The sequence below is a fragment of the Zea mays genome, chromosome 5 (assembly GCF_902167145.1).
Source record: "Zea mays cultivar B73 chromosome 5, Zm-B73-REFERENCE-NAM-5.0, whole genome shotgun sequence".
NCBI classification, from domain to species: Eukaryota; Viridiplantae; Streptophyta; class Magnoliopsida; order Poales; family Poaceae; genus Zea; species Zea mays.
In genome coordinates this window covers 223862580-223884982 of record NC_050100.1, presented here as the reverse complement: position 1 = coordinate 223884982, position 22403 = coordinate 223862580, and the positions used below count along the sequence as shown (strand labels likewise).

The window sequence follows — 22403 nt, the reverse complement described above, 5'->3', positions numbered from 1 at the left end:
GGAGGATGAACTGGACTGGGCCCGCTCTGGACTTGGGCTTCCAAAAAAAAATACCGAATCGGGCTCCCCACATTATTGGGACATGGCCACCTTGGCAGATCAGTATGAGATTCGTATAGAGAATTTTATTTCTTTCTTTTAAGTAACGAAAAAGAAAAGAGATTCACGCGGAACATAATTAATTAAGGATACGTGGTACCCAGCTTTGGATTAAAAAAAGATACCGTCAACTCTTGCTTCATGCGTGGTTTCTTGTTTTTGAGCTTGCAGATTCATAGGAAAGATCATGCTCTTCCTCGCGAAAAAAAAACCATGCAGAATATATACTCATTCATCATACTTAATTATGATGGTAAGAACGATTTTTTTCAGTTTTGATGAGTAACAGCAGTACCACACTCCGAAAGCACAATTTTGAATACAAGCAGTTCCCTGTTGCGTTCACTAACAATTTGTTCTTCAGTCAGTCCCAGGCTGACTTCCATGTTTGCTTCAATATCTCCACCGATTATTTTATCCGTAATCACAAACAATTGGCTCTTTATTTTTATACAGAACATTGCATGCACTGATACACACAAGGTCCCAGTGTATGCAATTCCCTATGAACGTTTGCCTCATTGGAGCATAGAAAGGCAAGGCATGAGGTCCACAACTTCAGCGAGTGCCTGTCAGTTACTCCGATTTGTTCTCAGAGTTAATCTGCTGGGCTAGCAACAGCAGCCCAAAAGCCGCGAATAAGGATAGGCCGGTAGATGTGTAGCCAAGAACAAGCAGTGCGGTCTTGAGCGACTGTTTTTGGAAGAAAAAGGTACGGAAGAAGTTAGCTGGAAGGTCGAATAGAACTCACAAGTTAACTGAACTTTGTAATATTCAGGTAAGCTATGTTTTATTACCTTGGCCAACTGCAGTGCATTGTCATTTGTGTATTGCGTTGTATTGTCAGGAATACTTTGCACGCCTCGTGCTAGTTGCCATGAGATTAATCTGGATCAAGTAACAAGTGTCAGATCAGATGTATTTACTTTCTAATATCACAGATGCGCTAAACCAAACAGTATGACAGTCCAATGATAACACAAAATTATGTGGAGGTGAATTCTTTACAGAAAGAAATGGGTTGACCAGCGTTTGAACTTTGAACCTCGTTTCGATGCCAGGGGGCAATTCTACCCTCTAACCGTGACAAGAAAACAGAAGGGAAAATGTAGCCCAATTCTACCCTCTACCAATCAAGGGCACAGCTAGGTTATCCATTTGATAAATGGTGTTAACTAGTTGCAGATAACTTTGGAGAATCTTTTGACGACAAATCACAAATCATGTTGGCATAAACTATGTAGCCACATGAAGTGAAGCATCAACTTCATACCACGCATCTATTGTATTTCCATATGTATTCACATGCATACTTGAGAATTAACCGATATCAATCTAGTGAAACCAAATTATACTTTCAGAATATGAAATTTTGTGTTAGTTTGAATGTTACCCAAAAATTGCCGCTACTGCAGAACCGATAGTGGCACTTTGAGCAGTCACTCCGAACTCAAGTTCTCCAAACTGGCAGGAGCAAAGGACGAGACTTAAACCATGTTCACAGCTCACATAAGGGTCATTAAAGTGTTTAGAAGCAATTACCTTTAGTCTCCTTTTTTCTTTCATAGCCTGAACATCAGATTGAACCACTGGGTGTTTCGATAGCAGCTTACCATTCTTGATCATTGTTTCAGCAATCTACAAAATCATGTTACATTTGCACATGCCCTGTGGTTTAATCTCTTGACAATAGCCGATAAAAGGTAAATTAGCAATGATGCAGAGAAAAAATGCATTGATTTCAGTAGTGATAAATTGGCCATGCTGGAATCAACTTTTTATAAAACAGAAAGAAAGAAGATATGTTTATGTGGAACCAATTTTTTTAGCAAAAAGACAACAGGCAATTGGTGGCCTGAACTTTATATATAAATCATATGCCAAGGTCAGAGCATACATGATTTGTGAAGGTACGTGGAACCATTTTAATCTCTGATCCCACTCATAGCAAATAGCATCAACAAGGTATCAAATTTGGTCATATCATCAAGTAGTTAGCCAGGTATAAGGTTGAAAGCAACTAATAGCCGGGTGGCTAGAGCGTGAGCAAGTAGCTAACCTTTTTGAGTTCTCCCTGGTTGTACTGTCCCATTGACTGAAACCTCCTTCCAGCTGACACCAGCCGCTTGCCAAACGCTACACTATGTAAAGCAAACAGCAAGGGACGCGACCTTCAGACAATTGAGGACTGAATTCTGACAAGTGACAACATCATATGGATGCAGTCCATGCCTGATTTGGCGCTGCGCGTCAAGTAGGGCTCCATCAACGGCAGCTGCTTGGCAATGCTATTTGATGTTGACGTATCAGCTAACTCCCATGCTTTTGCCAGGTTCAGGAGCAGATCACCCACTTCTTGGCCACACTATGTCTCAGCAAAGAAATGAGCATTGTAAGCGTGCTTGGTTGTGCTGAAACCTCTAGCATGTATCCAGTTGCTGAATGCTGAGTTCTTTGGTACCTCGTCGAGAACTGGCCCGTTGGAGAGATCAAACGCAGCGTCATTGAGCTTCAAGAAAGGAAAGACAATTGCTGTTATAACAAAATATGTTTTCCCACATGAGAGTAAAATTTCAGTGTGGGTGTTGTGCGATGCATACTGCTTCTGAACTGTATATATGCATATGCTACAAGTGATATTTCCACTAGAACACATACATACGGAGTAGATGTATACAATTCTGGATGGAATTTCCACTTTGCTAACAGATTTGGGAACAAGCAGACGGATGCTAAAACAAAACGATGAGCCACTTACGTCGAGACGAAGGTCGCTCGGGAGCTGAGCGAGGAGCTTGGGCGGAAGAATCAAGCAATCCTACAACCAACCAGATCAACCGCATGGGAATGGAAACAATTCACAGAGCTAGGGCTTTAACAAGCTAGCGGCGTAGACAGATTAGACAGTAGACACTGGAGGAAACATGACGTCTTACCGCAAGCTCCTGGAGGAGCGGTAGGACCGGTGGTTCCTCGTCGGGGCTGTCACCGCCGGTGGGGGAGGAAGTGGAGGCGACGGGCTTGGGGGAGTCGGAAGACACCGCGCGCACGGAAGGAGAGGACCTACGTCTCCGGGGACGGAACCAGGAGGAGGTCCCGGACGCCCCTCCGGCGGCGGGGAGGAGGAGCGCGGCGAGGAATGGGCGGCGGAGCACGGCCGTGGCCATTCGGAAACGGCAATTTTGTGCGTGTGTTTTCCTGTTGTGTTTTCGGAAGGAACCGAACAGAATAGTGAGCCAGTTCCGGTTGGACCCACGTTATCTCTTCGCTTCCAATGGAAGCCCCGTGGCCCCCGTCCATTGGCCGTGTTTGTTTGTTTTTTTTTCTGATTATCGTTGCCAGAAGCTGCTGTACATTCTCAAATACAGTACCTTTTTCAATTGGTTTATGTGAGAATCGCTTTAATAAAAATAATCCAACATCAACGTAAGCATATGACCGAGTCATGATATAGAAGAATCCCGTCATTTCCTCAATTCTAAATCCTATGTACCCTTTTATTTTGCTCCACGTGTAATCTCCACGATACTCGGATTTCTCTCTACAATCAGATTATCTTCACAACCAGCTTATCAGAAAAATTGAACCAGAATCATTGGACCTATTTGTTTCAGTTTTTTGCTGATTCTAGCCACCAGAAGCTCTTATGAACTGTCAAATGCTAATTTTCCAATCCATTTCTATGAAAATCCTTCAATGAAAAGTCATCTAAAAACAACGTGAACACACAGTCGGTCGAGTCGTCATGATAGAAGGATTCTGTCACTTCTAGATCCTAAACCTTATAGACTTCGTCTTCTGGTACACGTAATCCCTATAATACTCAAATTATCTTCACAATCAAAATTTTCTTGTAGCTAGGTGACGTTTTGTTCACATATTTGTAACGTAATAGGTAACTAATAACATTAAATCGTATTTATTTAAGTTTAACCGTAATCAGATACCATACTAAAAATTGATATCGATCTATTTAAAATATGTTACCGGCGATATTTAAGTGTAAACTATTATCTTTACTATTTAAGGGCTCGTTTGGCACAGCTCCAGCTCTTGATTCTAAGCGAGGATCTGGAGGAGCCGTGTCAAACGAGTATTTTTTTAAACTGATTCTCGTGTGGAGCCGAAAGATTGGGAGTTGTTTTTGTGAAGAAAGGTGGGATCTAAAAAAACCTGCTCCACCCTCCCTTAAAACAGCTCCTCAACCAACCAAATATGGACCTCCCCTTAAAGTTTGATCGAAATTACCCGCAATTGCCATTGGACAAAAACATAACAAGCCAATTTATGGATTAAATATTTAAGACCATTTTATGCACTACTATGATGAGAATATTTTATATGTTATTGTTTCATAATTTTTTCTGTATATGCATCCTACTTATTGGTTTGTAACAATGTTGAACTGCAAAGGGTAAAACAGACAATCGTCACAGACCACCAACTCTCAACAGACAAGAATCAGTTTACTTGCCAAACGGTTTTAAAAATGATTCTGATTCTCTAGGAGAATCAAGAGAATCAGCTCCTCACGAGGATTAGGATCTGGAGGTAAAGAAGCAGGAGCTGGAGCTTTGCCAAACGGAACCTAAGTTTCATTTCGTGAACAAAACAGATTCTAAAAAAATCTTATAAAAAAAAGAAACAAACCGACCCATTGTCTCCTACGAGACCGGTAGACCGCGACGCAAATCCACGTCACGCAAGGGCTTGCTACTAGTGGAGAGGAGGGATCAAGAAACCAAGAACGCAACAAAAGTGAAAGCCACGTGTCAGTTTTTTTTTCCTTAAGGCCTTGTTCGTTTCAGTTAGTTTAGCTTATTTCAGATCTGGTTCCGGATGAGAAAAATGAGCCGGTTTAAAATTCGGTCGTCTCTCTATGAACGGTTTGTTTCGACCTTAATCAAAAATAAAAGCGATCCGGTTTAGAGTTTCTTCTTCCATTATTGACCGATACAAATTCCGGTCTTCTACCCTTCGAATCGAATCTGTCTGGAATGAGTGAAAGGGTTACTGGCCTGGATCCCATCCCCGAACGGCCCCTAAACTAACTCTGATGCTCCGATCAGTGGACCTCATGTAGTCATGTATGGTGTTCAAATCCTGCAGCATTACAAATTGATCACACTTTTCTAGCTGCCCATATCCGCACTCCAATAATTGTTATAATAATAACAATTTACACACAAAAGAAGAGGTCATCAGCAAATTACAGCGACACCGACAACGAAGCGCTAAAGCCCAAACACTTGTATTCGGCCGAAACTACAAGGCCCAGCAGCCTACACCATCTAGGCCTCGGGCTTCAGGATACCATTTACCACGGATAGGCCCACGACGACCCCGAGCGCCTCGGCGCCGGCGACCACCGCGGCCTGCACTAGCCCGTCCCCGGCGAGCTCCGCGCCGGCCACCAGCTGCAGGCCCTCGCTGGCGACCTCCTTCTCCGCCTCCGTCACCGCCCCCTTCACGGCCTCCCCGCCCACCGCCGCGGCCTCCTCCACCTCCCGCACCGCCTCGGCCGCCGCCTCCTTCACGGCTTCCCCGCCCACCGCCGCGGCCTCCGCCGCCGCCTCCTCCACCTCCCTCACCGCCTCGACTGCCGCCTCCTCCGCGCGCTCCAGCTTCTTGCGGATGCCGAAGAGACCGATGCCCGCGGCGCTCGCTGGGGGAGCTGTCGCTGCCGATGCCGCTGGAACCGCCGTGGACAGCAGGAGCAGGGCCGCCGAGCGCCGGTCGAGCCGCGCCGCGGCGGCGGCGGAGACCACGCTGACGCGGCGGCGACTGGGCGGGGCAACGTGGAGGCGGATGCTGCTGCCGGCGATGGAGACGGCCATGGTGGATGGCAGATACCTTTGCTCGCTCTGCTCTGCTCTGTTGTGCTAGGACGTGGGAGACGACTGGGCAGCTGGCGAGTGGCGCGGAGGTTGCCTCGCCCTGCTCCAGGATGTGGTGGTGGTGGTGGTTCTTGGCGCCAACGAGATCCGGACATGTCACACGCAGACGAAGCAGCACATGTGGCTCTCCCTTCGCTGCCTCTTTCTGCCCTGACCAATAATCTCTCTAACTCCGCCTACGTATGGCTGCCGTTAATCAAATCTGTTAGCTCGAATAGACAGAAAATCATTTCATCTTTATACTGAAAAGAAATCAGGCCCTACTTCGGTATACGATCAACGTAGACAAGGAGCGGCGGCAAGATTCAGAATTGAATAATGAGGGATTTAAAATTGAATAATAAGGAATTCTACTCCACTCAGTCTCCTACATTACACTTGCTTCCAAATAAGCCATAAACTTCATCTATGGTCTCCATGTACTAGTTGATATATTGCATGAGCTCCTCATTGGCGTATATATATAAGAGATTAATTATGAGTGTAGTAGATAAATATAATACGGTTTTAGACTAAATTCTAATCTGTCTTAGAACCAAAACATCTATTCGATTACAATTTCTCATATTATATGCTATCTTTTAACATTCTCTCTCAATCTTAACCTTCACTAGTTAAAATTATACTTAAAATTGTCTAGTAGTCTTAACGATAAAGATTTAGTATATCCATTAGCCACCTAATGCTTTGAAGAACCACAGAAGATCTCAATCATTTTTGTAAAAACTCTTTCTCGAACAAAATAACAATCAATTTGTACATGCTTTGTTCTAACATGAAACATGATTAGATGATAAATACTTAGCTCTATTTTAGAACTAGGGATATTATGCTATTTTAAAAGAATTTGCATCAACATAACTTCTTATGTAGCATTTTGTATAGCTTTATAATCAACTTCGGTACTAGACCTTGATCTAGTATTTTGCTTACGTGCACTCTATGAAATAAGATTAATGCTTAAATAAACTACAAAACCACCCATAGATCTTCTATTATCTATATCTCATGTTCAAACTTCATCAAAGAAGGTACTCACAAGAGTATAATTTGACTTCTTAATTTCTAGTCCTAAACTAGTGGTCTATTTGATATACCTCAATATTCTCTTGATTGTTGTCTAATAAATAGCAGTAGAAGCATGCATAATCTGATCTACCTTATTTACTGAGAACGCAATATTAGGTCTTGTCAAAGTTAAGCATATAACTTGTAGTATCATTTAACTCTAGAGGATATCCTACATGAAGCGATAATTTCTCACTTATTGAGAGTGACATGGCAAGAGGCTTGCAGCCACCAACCCAACTCATTTAAAATATCACATGCATGCTTTTCATGAGTAAGTACAATCATATTTGAGTTCTTGTTACTTATACACCAAGAAAATAAAGATCTCCTAAGTCTTTGAGAGAAAATTCTTTTCGTGAGTCCTGTAACAAAATCTCAGACAGAGGACGGCCTCGAGCCAGCCTCAACCAAAGATCTCGGGAACTATGAAGACGTACGCATTAAATGCAACAATACATATATCTGCTCCATGTGACACAACGATCAACAGAGGACGATGGGACCGCGGTCCCATCTACTTTCATCGACTACGATGATGCACACTCACGAATACCGGACACTGCTCGTCTATCCGGCCACTATTCTTGAATAACTCCGGATGGGACATGCAAACGTCTAGGCACACCCTTACCCACGGGAGAGAACATCGCTTCACCTGAAGACGGCTTCAGCCTTGGGAGAAAATTTCGCCTCACCCGAGCTCAGCCTCGGCCAACTACCTTGGCAGTAGCCACCAGTATAAACCTTGTGTCTCAGCCCCCTTTGCTGGAAGTAGGACCTTCTATTGCCCGAATCAGGATAAACCTTGTGTCTTCTTTCATCACTCATCTGGACCGGGACACGCAACACTAATTCACTAGTTGGTTAGGACCCTCGGATATTACACGTGATGAGAGATGTCAAGGTTGATAGCTTTTGGTATTCGGCTCTCTGTTATGATTGTACAGTAAAAACCTTATGATACAAGACTCTGAAACTCTTGAAATTTCTAGAAAAAAACTTCAGACTTAAAATTTTATGAGATTCACCCAAGTAGACTTACTATAGTCACTAACAACACTTACATAATATTTTTTTCAACATATTGATTTTGGTGATGAGCCCCAAGCATCAATATGCACTGCAAAAGAAATTCAGACACACTTACAGACTTGGAATACACAATTGATTACTCTTAGATGGCTATAAAGCATTACAAACCGACTCTCTCATAAACTCTTGTGAACTAACAAATTGTTATTGCTAACAGTTTGCTCGACAACACTAAAAGATGAATGTGCCACATGTAATTTCTTTATTGTTGATATTGAAAGCGAATATGTCCCTCCTATGCATCTCCCTGTAAGCAGAATTATTTTGGTTTTTCTATCATTAATTAGAAAGAAAGCAAAGTAGGATGTAGTTCAATAAAGCTTGAATTGTCAGACGTAAGTTGACGAATAGAGACAAGTTTTTTTCTTGGATTCAGAACGTATAGGACATCTTTCAGTATTATCCACAAATCCATATTCTCATAAAAAAAGTTGTACCAAACATACGGCCTGTCAACTCTTTCAGTAACAGCAGCTTCGAATGTGCATGGATCAAGCCAAAACTGTGCTCCAATGATCGGAGGAATCAGCATCCTAATCTCGCCAGAATCACAATTCGCACTGTATGAACCGTATATATTTGCTAAACACACACCAGATGGCAATGACACTCCCATGCTATGCTAGATCAGGAAGGTTTCCGTTTCCTTTTCCTTTTCCTGCTCTCTGCTCTCCTCGTATGTGCTCCGGATGAGATGAGCAAGCGTCGTCGTCTCGGTTGCATCGCATAGGCATCCATCACATACCAATTGCAACTTCCTCCACATATCTGAACTCTGTTACTTCTTTCCGAGGGCCAAGTTGACCCTCATCTCCCTGCCTTCCATTTCCTGCATTGCGCGTGGTGTTAGCATTCAGCCCGATCGACGCGTTCCGCAGGTTAGATTCATCAATGCCTACGTACCATTCCGTTGAGCGAGGAAAGCGCCTCGTCCATCTCCTCCCTGGTGGAGTAGCAGACGAAGCCGTAGCCCCTGGAGCGGCCGGTCTCGCCGTCGTAGAGCACCCTCGCGCCGACCACGGTGCCGCAGCGGCCGAACGCCTCCGTGAGCATCTCCGACGTGACCGTCCACGACAGGTTGCCGACGAACAGCTTGTGCTCCGTCTCCGGGTACAGCGCCTGCTTGGGCTTGGGCCGGTCGGCGAAGTTCACCTTCATCGTCCGGCCACCGTACAGCTGGTCGTCGATCGATCGGAGGACGGACCACAGTACCGTTAATGCGCGCGCGCGTGTGGTGTGGCTTGCATCAGTGTGAGTGTATGATGACACTACTTACGCTGCCGTCGAGGTTCTTGATGACCAACTCGCAGTCCTGAACCGTGGTCATCGTCACGAAGGCGAACCCTCGGCTTCTGCCCGTCGTACGATCGTACAGCACCTGAGCATGGAAGTTATCTTAAAGATCAAATCAACCAATCTTGAGCAATCTTAATTTGTTCTAGCAGGAAAAGTCGTCGCATTTGATCAGACACGTACCTCGACCATCTCCGGGCTGGCGTACTCCTGCACAATGCCGGCAAGCTGCGCGCTGTCGCAGTTGTACGGCAGGTTCCCGAAGTAGAGCTTGGTGGTCGTGGTGCTCGCGGCCACCGACGGGCCGCTGTCGTCCGAGCTAGCCCCGACGGCTGCACCTTCCTCCTGAACTTCGTCTTGTTCTTGCAACTGTACCTCTCTGCCTCGCTCCGCGACCTCCTCCAATTCCTCCTCGACAACCGTGGCCTCGGCCTCCTCCTGCGACGCGCTCGCGGTGACCGCGAGCGCGCGCCTCCGATGTACGGGCACCGCAACGGCGTGCGCGGCGACGAGCCGGTGGTGCGCGCGCGCTGGGCGCGGGAACACTGGTGACGACGCGAGATGGAGCTGCAGCTGCAGCTGGAGCTGCGCCGCGGCGGTGGAGAGGCAGGAACTGGCCATGTTTCCCGCGAGGCGTCGACGGCCACGGCCACGGCCACGCAATGAAGCAGCTGACGCCTGGGCGGTGTAGCTTGTGATGTGGAGGGGCGCGAGGCCAGTGGGAAGGGATAAGTGGCGGCGGGGTTAACATGAGCCGTTGACACGTGGGCCCGCGCAATGCCATAAGTTTGCGAAAAGGTAGCCTCAAGGTAATGCTTTTATGTGGTTCTGACTTGCTCGAGTCATTCAGATGTTTGGATACAAGATCAGGTAATAACTTTGCTAATAATAAACTTCCGCACCTGCTTTTGCTTCCAGGTCAAAACCATATGCAAGGAAAGGAAAGGATGCCGGGAAGTTGATAGCCAGCAGTGATGCAACTTGCTGTCTGATGGTTAAGTTTCCTTACTGATGTTCTGAGCTCGTTTCCAGGATAACATCATCTCGGTCGTGCCGAATCAGATCAGTTCATCGGTATAGTTCTTATGGGCACCTGTTTGTTGATAGTTTAATGCTGTTTTATGTGCTTCTTGAACAGTGACGTCCGTCTATGTATGACTGAATTTCAGAGAATGCATAAGGAGATGCCTATCTTACCAGTGATGAAGTAATTGGATACATTAGAGAACACAAGCTGTTTACGGAAACTGAAGGCGTTGTTGATACAACGTTGTAAAAAATAAGTGTCGCTTCGAGGCAATTTTACATGCCGTCTCCTTCATGCCTTGAGCATGCTGCATGCGCCATATCTGTAAGCAATCCACTCAATGTGAGTGAGCATTGGAGTATGTGGTTCATTTTCAGTATTATGCTTTGTGCAATTCAACTCTGTATTCAACATGTATCGGCTGTGGACCGTCATAATCAATGCTGGCAGCCAGCACATGACGAGATCTTGACAGCATATTTAGCCAGCGACTCATGGCGAAGAGTTTGCAAATGGCACTTACTGCTGATGCGATTTGATCCTGTGATGCTGAAGCATCAGTGTCTTGTAGAAACCACTTTTTACAGTTTCAGAAGTTCCGGCGTGACACCCTGGAGAAATTTATAATTTTGCCACTCTCAGTGTTCGCTTCCTATTATTATGTCATCTCATGTCTATGACAAATAAAACCATGTATATCTATAATTTACGAACCCGATATCATATTAGCGAAATCCACAAATGATAATGACAAAATTGCTAATGACTCCCCTACATATGACATTTAGAACTAGTTTGGGAACCACATTTTCTCAAGTAATTTTCATTTTCACAAGGGAATTTAGTTCATTTTTTTTTGGAAAAATAGAATTCCTCCAGGAAAATAAGGTTCCAAAACTGATGTGGGAAAAATTCCAGTGCTATTCAATTTCAAATAGCAAAGGAATTCCTCGCCAATGGACCCCCTCAAATTCCCCTATCATCAAACCAGCCCTTAAAGATAGCTTGGGAGACATAAAACCGAAGGGAATTGGAGTTGTTAGAATCCCCTAATTATTCAAATTTAAATAAAAAGTGGATTCTAGCCCCTCTAATCCTCTCCGGTTTTGTAGCTTCCAAACAAAACCGAAGAACAGGAGGGACTAAAATCCCCTTCTTATTAAAATTGAGTAAGGAAGGAATTTTAGCACCTCAAATCCACTCAGATTTTATGGCTCTCAAACTAGCCCTTAGATAGTGTTAGGCGCAAGGGGATTGGAGGAGCTAAAATAGCAACTACCCTTGCTCCAAAACAAGCCAACTTAAACTCTGCAAAATGTCAGGCTACGCAACTTTATCGATAACGGGGAGGATGTCATCAAAGCAAAGCTATCAGGAAACGGTCCAGCAGCACAAGCATTAGCCGGGGAAACATATTCAGGGCAATCAAAAGCTCGTCTAACTAAGAACTCCCTTCTCAAGTCCCCATTTTAAATGAAACTTCGACAAACTGCTTCCTTTAGACGATCGCATTTGCCGCGCTAGCAATCCTGGGCCAGAGATCAGCGCACTCCTTTCCGATGGGCCCAGTGATGGCAGAACCTGCAGCACAGGAGTACATATTATTTCCCCAACTTCTGTGCTAGGCTGCTAGCTTATGATAAAGCTAAACAGCTTGCTGTATTTTGGGATGAATTTCAACTATGCCCACAGCACAAGTAGCTGTAATAATAATGCATATGAAACCATCAGAACCTTCAATACTATACCTTTCATCTCTCCCTTTGGGTTCACAATCACTCCAGCATTGTCTGCAATACCACATAAACAGAACATTACAAAAGCCCAAACCGCAAACTAAGGCCAAAGCAAATTCTAATGTAGACCACAAAAGAGCAGCAGGTAAATAAAAAAGTTGATAACCACCAAAGGTCTAATGCTGATGGAATTGAATTAGGTTCAATACCAAATCAGCTATGATATTGAAATGAGATGTAATTCCAATTCTATTGTTTGGATGTCGTTGAATTGGAATTTGAAATTGTACGGCCTAATTTCACGCAATACAGAGCAGAGGGGTGACGCTTGGTATTGGGAGATGGAGTTTCTAGTTATAGTCCAATTCCAGGGAATTGGGTCTCTAATTCCAACTCTCAATTCTGTGTGCAACCAAACAACAGAATTTAGGAAAGTTAATTCCAATTCCCAATTCTGTGCTCCAATATCGACATCCAAACGAACTATAATTGAAATCTACCCACATATGTGAAGGCACAACAAATGTCACCATTACTCAAATTCAGCTGTAGGTTTACACCAAATTATTTCAAGGCATTAGTATCAATCCGGCGAAGATGCAACATATACCTGATATTCTTTCATGTTTATAATGGGCCTTAAACATTTAACCATTACTAGAGTTTGAGTTAAAAAGAACATGAGAACACGTTACAAATATTTTTAACATGTGCCAGGAGACAGGTAACACTGCACAGCAGAAAAATGTGCAATGCTGTTTAATACTGGCCAAGTCGATTGTATGCTTCCTCTTGACAAATGACCATACTGGGATGGTCACTCCTTATTGTGTAAAGAATAGAAGCAACACTGTTTACATAGAACAAGCTTCCTAAAATATAACCATAACTTCTCAGAACAAAGTATTTTAGAGCGCAATTTTGCAGAAAATAACTATGATGTGTTGATCATCATGTTTACTGAAATTCAGAAGTATTATCAAAAGTAGAATGTTAGCTAAGAAGACATCACACTCTAAAGAATAAAAAATAAATCAAAAGAAGCATACACAAGGGAACTAAATTCTCGGTAATCTACAAGCACACAGAAGCTCAAATGAGTAAACCATTTGGAGTCAATGCATCCAGTCATGATAAGAAATGCACCTTCAAAGTACATGTAGACACCATCCTTTCGGCGCCATGGCTTGCGCTGCCTCACAATAACAGCTGGCATCACCTTCTTTCTAAGGTCAGGCTTTCCCTTCTTCACGGTTGCCATAACCATGTCACCAACACAGGCAGAAGGAAGCCTGTTAAGGCGACCCTTGATTCCCTTCACAGAAATGATGTACAGGTTCTTGGCTCCAGTGTTATCGGCACAGTTCACAGTAGCTGCCACTGGTAGACCCAGTGACATCCGGAACTTGTTACCAGCCGAACCTCCACGCCCTGCAGTTCAAAACACAAGCAGAACTCCAATGCATCATTGTGAAGTGTGAACTATAGATAACAAGCAGCATTTAAAGCATATAGATGTGAAATGAATTGTACACATTGCCAAGTTTGTTTAAAGAGAGCTTTCATCTGATTGTCAAGTAATAGAGAAACCTAAGTAGGAGTAAATGATAAAATACAGAAAGCCTAGGCTGAGAAATGTGATATGCTGGGCTTCACTTAAAACCAACCAGGTTAGCTCTTCGCATACAAAAGAGGAAAACATCATGTGACAATTCGATTAACTCTTTACACATTAAAGAGAACACTGGGGAGGATTGGTAGCAGGTAATCATTTAACAACAATATTGGCTAAACGTAGCTGCCACCAGTCATCTAATAATCTAATAAATAGCATCATTTTTCAATCCAAGTGTGGATCTGACTGCAACTGCAAGTAAGGAAGTGTGACACTTGAAGCATTAGAACTGCAATCAAATATATAGATTTGACATCCGTAATAAACCAACTAACATCTAAACCACAAAGCTCAACGTCTAACCTCAGATCTAACTACGTATCAAACTCATGATCGTGGCATCAAAATTCAGAATAATTCGTGTAAAAAGATCACTCGTCCCGAGCCCATTTTCTGCGACATCAGATGATCTACTTGTTTACGATGACTTCCAAATACAAGGACTCGCGCTGTCGCGCATCAGAAAAAATTCTCAGCATATATCCTGAACGATTAAAAACAGCAGCACAAGCGCCGAAAGATACACGAGAAGATCGAGTGAGAAGGGGGCATGGTAATTACCTCGCTTCGACATCTTGGAAGCGGAGAGAAGGAAACGCAAGCGCGGCGCTGAGTGGCGGCGGCGCGGGAGGTGGGCGGGTTGGCTCGTTTATACGGTCGCGAGGTTAGGGTTTTGTGGCTGCTATTCAAGTACCACCTTGTTATAGTTGCAAATTTTCATTTCAGGACCTCAGGCTTGCGTGCGTCTGTGCGAGGTGCGAACCAAACAAAAGAGTGATAGAAAAGGAAATGCATAAATATAGGGTTCTGAGTGCAAAGTGATAAGTGCAGGATTGTTTTCCGGGTAGTCCCTGCAGAAGTCAGGATTGTGAGAAGCAGGCTCGGAAAATGGGGTGGGCACACCCGCCGGTGGTGGCCATGGAGGAGGAGCGCCGTCTGGTGCGGGGTTTCGTCGACGTCCTTGTCCTCGCCGGCGGCCGCACCTCGTCCGGCGCCGCTGCTACTTGGATCTCCGAATATATCAATAAGGCCCTCCGGTGGACGCTCTTCTTCGAGGAGGCCAGCGGCGGTCCCTCTCGCTCCTGCGGTCCTCCCCTTCGACTCCATAATGTCTTCTCTGTGCCACTTTCTTCTGCTTGACATTTGCGAATTTTTGCAACAAATTGGTTGTAAGTAATGCTGCTCAGTGCTTTCGAGACGTGTCTCCTGAGATGCTCGATTGTGCCTGCATTCTGTTCAGATTTTAAAGGACCTGCGTGGCTCGGGCCAATACGAGGATTCATCAAGAGAGCTCGACGCGTCACTCCTTGAGAATATCCACGATGATTTTTCATCCCCTAAATCTCATTTTTTTTCACCACTCTCCCCTCTAAATCCACCCCCTATACATAATACACCATATTCCTAATATATTTAAAATTAGATTTTTTTACATATGTATTTATTATAGTCTAAAATGGTATGTACATATTAATTCTGTATTTAATTCGTATTTTAGAGCATAAAAAATTTAGAGGAAAAGAGAGAACCCCATATATTTAGATGCATGAGGATCTGACTCTTTAATTTAGAGTGCCTTTTAGAGGCAACGACAGTAGCTTTAGGGTGTGTCTAAAACTTTAGGGAACGCTTTAGGCAAGCACCCTTGAAGAAAGTTTTACACACTATGCTGGGCCTTCTGACATGTTTTAATCTAACAAAAAGTTCTTTGGAACAGACTGCATAATAGTTTTATTAGTTATAATTAGCGGCAACGACTGCTATGCAAGCAGTGTTTCTGTGCAAGCGTGCAAGCAAACCATCTGATCCATTAAATTATGATCCAACCACAGATACAACCATGATTTGTTAGAGTTTTTTTTATAAAAATTATTGAGCTGGTGATGGAAGGGTTTAAATGTTAGATATGAATTACGGTTGGATCACGATCTAATGGATCAGATGGTTTGCTTGCACGCTTGCACAGAAGCACTGCTTGCATAACAGTCGTTCTCTTAATTAGCATGCCTTTCAGAGATCCCTCAAGAAATAAAATGCATAATGGGCCTGTCATATCTCACAATAACAATTGTTAGCAAGAGGGCGTATATTTTAAATCTTGGTATCTACAATGTTTTGTTTACTCAGACCTCCTGAAATAATGTATCTTCATCCAAAGCTTTGAACTACAGGAAAAGGATATTCTTGACTATGCAAGACAGTCACTATAGAGTAAACCATCCTTACTATGGCTTCTACATAAAGTTATTATGTGTTAATGTTTACGATGAAATAGATCAGCATCGTAATTGTAAGTTATTCGTAATTGCAGCTGATTCCTTTCTCAAATTTCAAATGAGATAAGCGCTCAGAATTCTAATTCTTCAGCTAAACCTTGTTTTTCTTCCTTCCAGGTGAGATTACTGAAAGGATTCAATGTCTTCGACGCATTCCATATTCAGAAAATTCATCTAATGGTTCCATGATGACATAGTTATAGTTCAAGTTCGTGCTGAGTATTAGCAAGTTGCACGCTGATTCTGACATTTCACTTTTGTCTTCTAAATGAGTGACTGATCGACTCCAGCTTCCTTGGTTGTATCTTTCACTTTTCATGTAGCATGAGATGATCATGAACTAGTTGTGTGTCACTGGTATGTGTGTGTGCGTGCGTGTGTTGGTAGGGTCGGGGAGATGTTGTACATCTTTGTATTCCTCTGTTTTAATGAAATGACACCAACTTTCCTGCATTGTTCAAGTAAAAATATGAGTGACTGATCCCCAGCTGACTGCAAACATTGATTGGATGAGCCTAAAATAGCAGAAATTCAATTGATTCTGCCTTTTTGCATGCTGGAAACAGTTGAACTGAAAGAGACATAGATTATGGCTATTTCATGCATATAAACCTAGAGATCAAATTTGTTTTTGCTCTTCTTTTTGTGTTCTAGGTGAAATGGAAGACTGTTACTGGATTCACTTTGGGTTCATTCTTCTATTCTTTTTGTGCTTTCTGGACATGAATGTACGGACATTTTTAGGGTGATAGATGAACTGTTTGTGATGATATATAATAATTTTGTAGTGTGGATTTTTTTGTTATTTGGTTTGCAATCCAGTTTCATCTCTTTACCTTGACTGCAAGCAGTATTTCACATCGGCCTAAGTATATTTTTACCTCTGTTAAAGCTGCAACCATTTCCATCTGCAAACGAATCAATGCCCGGTTGATTTTTTCATCAACACTTTTACCCTTAATGCTTTTAGATTCTCCCTACATCAGATTAAAACTGCAAATGTAAGTAATGAGGTGCCTGAGAATCTTTGGTTTTCTATTTCTGCTACTCCACTCAACTAAAAAAGTGTGAGATAATGGATACTGGCAAAAGAAAAATCTAATATACAATGTGACATTGTCAAGCCACCTTCTCAATGAAAGTTTCATACGTGCCAAATCGGGTTTGTCAACTACAAGGCACATTGCTGCCAAGGCGAGCTCCTAGAGTGCAAGCTCGTTGGAATTTATTATAGATGTTGCTTTACCCACACAGTTAGCTGATCAGACAAAGAAGCTTTGGGAAGGTAGATGCCAGCAATTTAATATAACCAGCTTTCACAATATAAAATGGTTGGGTCTGTATATATCTGAGCCACTGGTTCCTGCTTGTACTAGCAACCTAGTTTATCTATCTCGAGACATGTAAAGCTTTTAAAAAATGAAGGTATACATGTTGCTCCAGGAAAGATTGGGTGTGCAATAGCTTGCTGTTTTTGATAATTGTCATTTCTAAATTAAGAGAGCATGTTGTTCAAGTTGCTGCAATAGGGAATGGCAGTGGACTATTAGTTTGGTACTTTGGTCATTGTATGAAGAAAGGGGTAGCAGGTCCAGAACCATGGTCCCCACCCCAGACCTCTGAAAGGAAAACAATTGATGATTCCAGATGGTGCTAATCTCACTTCTATTTAAGATTTAAAGTTCAGCAGCACCTTTTTTATCGATTCCATTACCTGAAGAAACAAGTAAGCAGCAACCCAGAAGTAAATTCCAGCTTACTCTTGTTGCAGTTTTTTTCTGTCTGGTTTCCCTCTTATGATCATTTATTTGGTGTTATATTTCCTTGTATTCTTCATTGCATTTATTAACTTTTTCATAAACTACTTTATTAGGCGTATCTTACTCTAATCAGTTATCGGATGCTTCTTTCCTTTTATCTTTATGTTTAAGGAGTGATTTAACTCATGCTAAATGTCTTTTGTGAATCCTTAGCGATTTGCTCTCTATTACATCATGATTACAACCTTTAGTTTGCCTGCAGGCACTTGTTTTTCCCCAAGTTTTGTTCATAAGATTGATGAAATAAATCTCCGCACTTGACGAATGATTTGACCAAAGCTTCACTTGAACAGATTAAACTGATGGGTATTACATGCAGCCATACATCAACCATGAATCGGCTTCACAGTGGAAGAGTTCCCCCATGCCTTTCATCAGCTATAACACCAGTACCAGCGTTCTCAGAGGCATCATTTCCTAGTTTTACAGAACAGAGATCATCTTTTGCTGAAAGGAAATTACCTGTTAGTTCTGTCGCCTCAATTGGTACTTCTATGGCTGCTTATGATACCATGTCAACCCATATGTTAGCTTCCAACTTCACCAATGAATCACCTAATAGGCAGCTTTGTTCTGGATCATATGTTACTGAGCCATCTGATCCTGATACTCCATTGCTAGCAACACATTCATCATTAATGGCTGATTCAACGCCCTTATTCGTGGACTTTTCAGAAGTATCTGAACATATATGTTTGAACCAAGGCCAACTTCTAGGTTTATTTGATTATCCAGCAAGTGTTGATTTTTACAAATCAAAAAATATGACCATCTTTGGTCAACAAATTCAAGACACCATTACAGTCGATCCTAACACTCACCTTACACCGCAAAATGAGTTGTTCTCTGGGAGTTCAATGCAGCTTCAGAAAACTGTAGGTTCTGCTGAATCTGTGCTGAAGGTATCTGGATATATGTTTTGGTCATGCCATGGCCTAACTACTACATATTTCATTACTTCCCCCCTTGTTTATTTTGTATTATACTACCTGTAAAACGATATGATATGATCTTTATCAGTGAACTTAATTTGAAAATTAAAGTAGTGGTCTCCATCTTTCAATGCTGCATGTGATTAAGGTTATTCCTTATTTGTAGACAGTTGATGCAAGAAGTGCAACACCTCAAAGTTATTTATACTGCCATACTGAGAGTGAGAGGAGTGTACCAGAACCTTTCAACTGTGATAAACTTGGCGCCGACAGCCTCCCTTTTTCAAACACTGCTCCAAAGCCAAGGATGCGCTGGACACCTGAGCTTCATGAGTGTTTCGTTGATGCTGTTAACAAGCTCGGTGGGAGCGAAAGTAGGATACTGTTTTTTTTTATCTATGATCTGTTTTACATTTATCTTACTTGGACACTGAAGCGCAAGTCTCATTTTTTTTCAGTCACATTGCTAGTTGTCTAACCCTCGTCAGTAGATGATTTTATTCTTTTTCTTTGTTTCTGCAGAAGCAACTCCAAAAGCAGTCCAGAAGGTTATGAAGGTCGATGGATTAACTATATACCATGTAAAAAGCCATCTGCAGGTATCAATGTTTGACTTGCTCCTAAGTTTCCAGTGCTTTTTCTTCATCATGCTTCTATTTTTACTGACAGCCATGTGCTATTGTTCTACAGAAACACCGTATAGTTCAACATCGTTCTGAAACATCGGGTGGTCCGTCCGTTCGTCTCTCTTTGTTGTAATATCAGTTTAAAGGCACCCTACATCATATAATTAATGCCTTTCGTATAGGACCATATAGGACAATGCAGTGAAATTATTATTTGGAAAATTGGATGGAGCTATAATTTAATGTTTGTTTCCCCTTCCTAGCAGGTGTGCCTGGAAGGAGAGGCAGCCATACCGAAGTAGATGATGACTCCATCCCGCAATCAAAGTGAGATGATTTTTTATGAGTACTTGACATCAAGTCTTTCCTAATTTCTACTGTAAAATAGTCCATATCTTGCCCAACTTTGTAAGAAGCGATGCATAACATTTCACCTATTTACTTGACTGACTGACTGACTGATCGAGGTTTTGGTTACCGCCTGTCCACCTACTAGGTCCAAAATATATGTTTTTATTTCTTTAAGTACATGAACTTATAGTGAAGTTTCTTTTTAAGAGTCGGTTCGGATTTATAATTCTGAGAGATTTTTATATTTGACGCCTAATTCGCAAGCCTTTCAAGATTTGACACCCCTGTCACAATGACATGTGGAGCCACTATGAGTCATTGACATGTAGGCCAAGGTGTCAAATCTTGACTTGCTTGCGAATTGGGTGTCAAATCTTGAAATTTCTCTATAACTCTGCCCTACTGCAGAGGCGAAGGGGGCGTTGAAGGAGGACTAGTGTCGCAGATTGGCTTGCAGAAACAACTTCATGAACAACTTGAGGTACGTTCTTTTTTCCTTTAAAAAACACATATATACATATAATATACTGATTGAAAACGAAAATTGAACTGCCAGAAGGGAAGGTATGCAGCCTCGTGCACCCACTTACATTTCCCTTTACGCAGATCCAAAGAAGGCTGCAGCTGCAAGTCGAGGAACACAACAAGTACCTTGAAACGGTAATCGCGAAGCAAAACGAGAGCCTTAAAAAGCTTAGAGCGCTACGTGGTTTTCGAGACCGAGTGCGGCGTGTTTTGCAAGACAGTGAAGCACCCGGAGTGCGGGCACATTGTGCACAAGCACAACAGAGATCGTGAGAAATGGAATGGCAGCTCCGATCCAGCAGGCGAAGAGTTACAGCAACCTAGCTATCTGTTTCTTGCGGGTATGCATTACTCTGAAACTACGTTTTTGTGTCAGTGAGACTGCAATTCATATGGTTCATCGATTCGATTCAGAGTCAACACAGCGTTGACCTGTTTCTGCTCAACATCATCTTTTTTTTTGTCTCACTTTGAGTACTGCCAACAACCACAGTACATTGTAGGATAGGATTGATTTATTTCAGTACAAATGGAGGAGGAGGAGGATCCAAATGTTGTTCCCGCACACGGACATGGCAGCTTCCAAGAAAGAAGAAACAGACACACAGGCACACTGCAGCAGAATACTCACGTCACTAGAGCTGGGACTGGGATGTTCTAGTGACGAATCTGGCTGGCATTTCAGGGTGCCTGGGGAATCCTCACGTACGACTGAAGAAACTGCAGCCAGACAGGAGAAGCCAGCGACATCGTCGTCTTGATCTCGTCCGCGCTGTACAGGTTGCCGCGGCGCAGCCCTTCCAGCATCTGGCCGGTTTTGCCATGGACGGTGGAGCACCTCGTATCAGCAACGAATTATGGTAGCAGAGTTGGGAGCTAGAAGCAGCTTACTTTGGTGACGGCGGAGAGGTCCGGCGGGCAGGCGCCGCCGTGGAGCGTCGTCGCCGTCGTCAGCGCTGCCTCCTCCTCGTGGTCATGGACAACCACGATCTCGGCCGCCTTGGCTTCCACCTCGCCTCCGGCCGCCAGGGCCTCGTCGGCGAGGCCAGCGTACGGCAGGCCCGAGTGGCACGCCGCGCAGTCGTGCTGCATGAACACCTTGTGCCCGCCCCGCGCCCTGCTCGAACCACACGCAGCCAGCAACCTGGCTGAGGAAACGACGGTGGAAGTACTGGAACGTTGGAGGTGGCTGCGACGCTTACCCGTCCTGTGACCACGGGTAAGCCGGGCATGCGCTGGATGCCGACGCGACGGTCCCGGCGCTGAGGAAGCCCGCCGCCACGCCCACGCCCACACCTGTGCTGCAGAGCCGGCGGGTGCTCGTGGTTCCCTGTGGCTGCAGGAGCTCACGCACGAGGCCCATCGCCGCCGCGGCCATTGCGCCGGATTCGCAGTCGCGGCACCAACTCTAGTGGTGAGTGCCGCCTGTGGTTGGTGGAGCTCGACGATTTGTGATAAGAGGGCACAACATGTGGTCGTGGGAGCTGCTGCCTGCTGGCTTCGAATTTGGCAGAGCGACGTCGTCTTACTTCCATAGAACATCACACACGGCTATACCTTATCGTGCCATGACACTGCCCACTGCGCTAAAGGTTAAGATTTCATGGGGTATTTGTTTGGGATTATAATTTGTATAGATTATATAATTCTACAAATTTTGAACTATCGCTTAGGGTGTGTTGGTTTGGATTATAATCTAACTAGATTATATAATCCAACAAGTTTTGAACTAACACTTAGTTTAAAATTTGTTGAATTATATAATCTAGTTAGATTATACTCCCAAACAAACACCTCTTTAGTTCATAATTTGTGGACAGATTATAATCCCTGATTATTCCGTGGCGAGACAGTACCCGTACGGATATTAAAAATATTAAACACCTTCAAACACTTAGAACAACATGTACAGCTCAATTGTTAACTTCAAAATAGCGAAGTCAGTTACAAGGTGACAAAGTCACATATTACAAGGATTTATTT

At 43.4% G+C, this 22403-nt stretch overlaps 6 protein-coding genes and 1 non-coding gene across 8 annotated transcripts; 1 reads left to right on the top strand and 6 right to left on the bottom strand.

Annotated features, from left to right (window-relative positions):
- Positions 1 to 301: 301 nt before the first annotated feature.
- LOC100274347 (uncharacterized) lies at positions 302 to 3290 on the bottom strand. Its single transcript, NM_001365845.1, has 9 exons — positions 3036 to 3290; positions 2858 to 2917; positions 2561 to 2608; positions 2332 to 2464; positions 2159 to 2235; positions 1642 to 1737; positions 1493 to 1563; positions 897 to 987; positions 302 to 792 (listed from the first exon to the last, which is right to left on the bottom strand). The coding sequence occupies exons 1-9, from the start codon at positions 3264 to 3266 to the stop codon at positions 676 to 678; spliced, it is 924 nt and encodes a 307-aa protein (NP_001352774.1). The 5' UTR covers positions 3267 to 3290; the 3' UTR covers positions 302 to 675.
- A 1941-nt stretch (positions 3291 to 5231) lies between these two features.
- LOC100277436 (YCF37-like protein) lies at positions 5232 to 6172 on the bottom strand. The gene has a single exon (NM_001196203.1). It carries the CDS (start codon positions 5934 to 5936, stop codon positions 5391 to 5393), a length of 546 nt encoding a protein of 181 aa, NP_001183132.1. The 5' UTR covers positions 5937 to 6172; the 3' UTR covers positions 5232 to 5390.
- A 2388-nt stretch (positions 6173 to 8560) lies between these two features.
- On the bottom strand, positions 8561 to 10106 carry LOC100217196 (uncharacterized). Its single transcript, NM_001143555.1, is given in 4 exon segments — positions 8561 to 8988; positions 9063 to 9335; positions 9436 to 9537; positions 9636 to 10106. Coding segments are annotated over 4 exon segments (864 nt in total). The 5' UTR covers positions 10074 to 10106; the 3' UTR covers positions 8561 to 8937.
- A 1676-nt stretch (positions 10107 to 11782) lies between these two features.
- Positions 11783 to 14552, bottom strand: LOC100281952 (60S ribosomal protein L23). Its single transcript, NM_001154870.2, has 4 exons — positions 14452 to 14552; positions 13362 to 13646; positions 12228 to 12269; positions 11783 to 12060 (listed from the first exon to the last, which is right to left on the bottom strand). The coding sequence occupies exons 1-4, from the start codon at positions 14462 to 14464 to the stop codon at positions 11978 to 11980; spliced, it is 423 nt and encodes a 140-aa protein (NP_001148342.1). The 5' UTR covers positions 14465 to 14552; the 3' UTR covers positions 11783 to 11977.
- Positions 12922 to 13064, bottom strand: LOC111589472 (small nucleolar RNA snoR137). The gene has a single exon (XR_004849890.1). It is a non-coding gene; the product is annotated as a small nucleolar RNA snoR137 (small nucleolar RNA).
- Positions 14553 to 16718: 2166 nt separating the features above from the next.
- LOC103627889 (protein PHOSPHATE STARVATION RESPONSE 1) lies at positions 16719 to 20739 on the top strand. Of its 2 annotated transcripts, XM_020538741.3 has the most exons (8): positions 16719 to 17892; positions 18280 to 18888; positions 19085 to 19292; positions 19441 to 19517; positions 19609 to 19648; positions 19811 to 19871; positions 20304 to 20376; positions 20502 to 20739. In XM_020538741.3, exons 2-8 carry the CDS (start codon positions 18289 to 18291, stop codon positions 20691 to 20693), a joined length of 1251 nt encoding a protein of 416 aa, XP_020394330.1. In that variant the 5' UTR covers positions 16719 to 17892; positions 18280 to 18288; the 3' UTR covers positions 20694 to 20739. The 2 variants fall into 2 exon arrangements, with proteins under 2 accessions (XP_020394330.1, XP_008646416.1); XM_008648194.4 differs by having other exon boundaries at positions 16719 to 18888.
- Positions 20740 to 20926: 187 nt separating this feature from the next.
- Positions 20927 to 21834, bottom strand: LOC100276225 (uncharacterized). Its single transcript, NM_001320251.1, has 3 exons — positions 21623 to 21834; positions 21312 to 21537; positions 20927 to 21227 (listed from the first exon to the last, which is right to left on the bottom strand). Exons 1-3 carry the CDS (start codon positions 21796 to 21798, stop codon positions 21102 to 21104), a joined length of 528 nt encoding a protein of 175 aa, NP_001307180.1. The 5' UTR covers positions 21799 to 21834; the 3' UTR covers positions 20927 to 21101.
- Between the last annotated feature and the right edge of the window lie 569 nt (positions 21835 to 22403).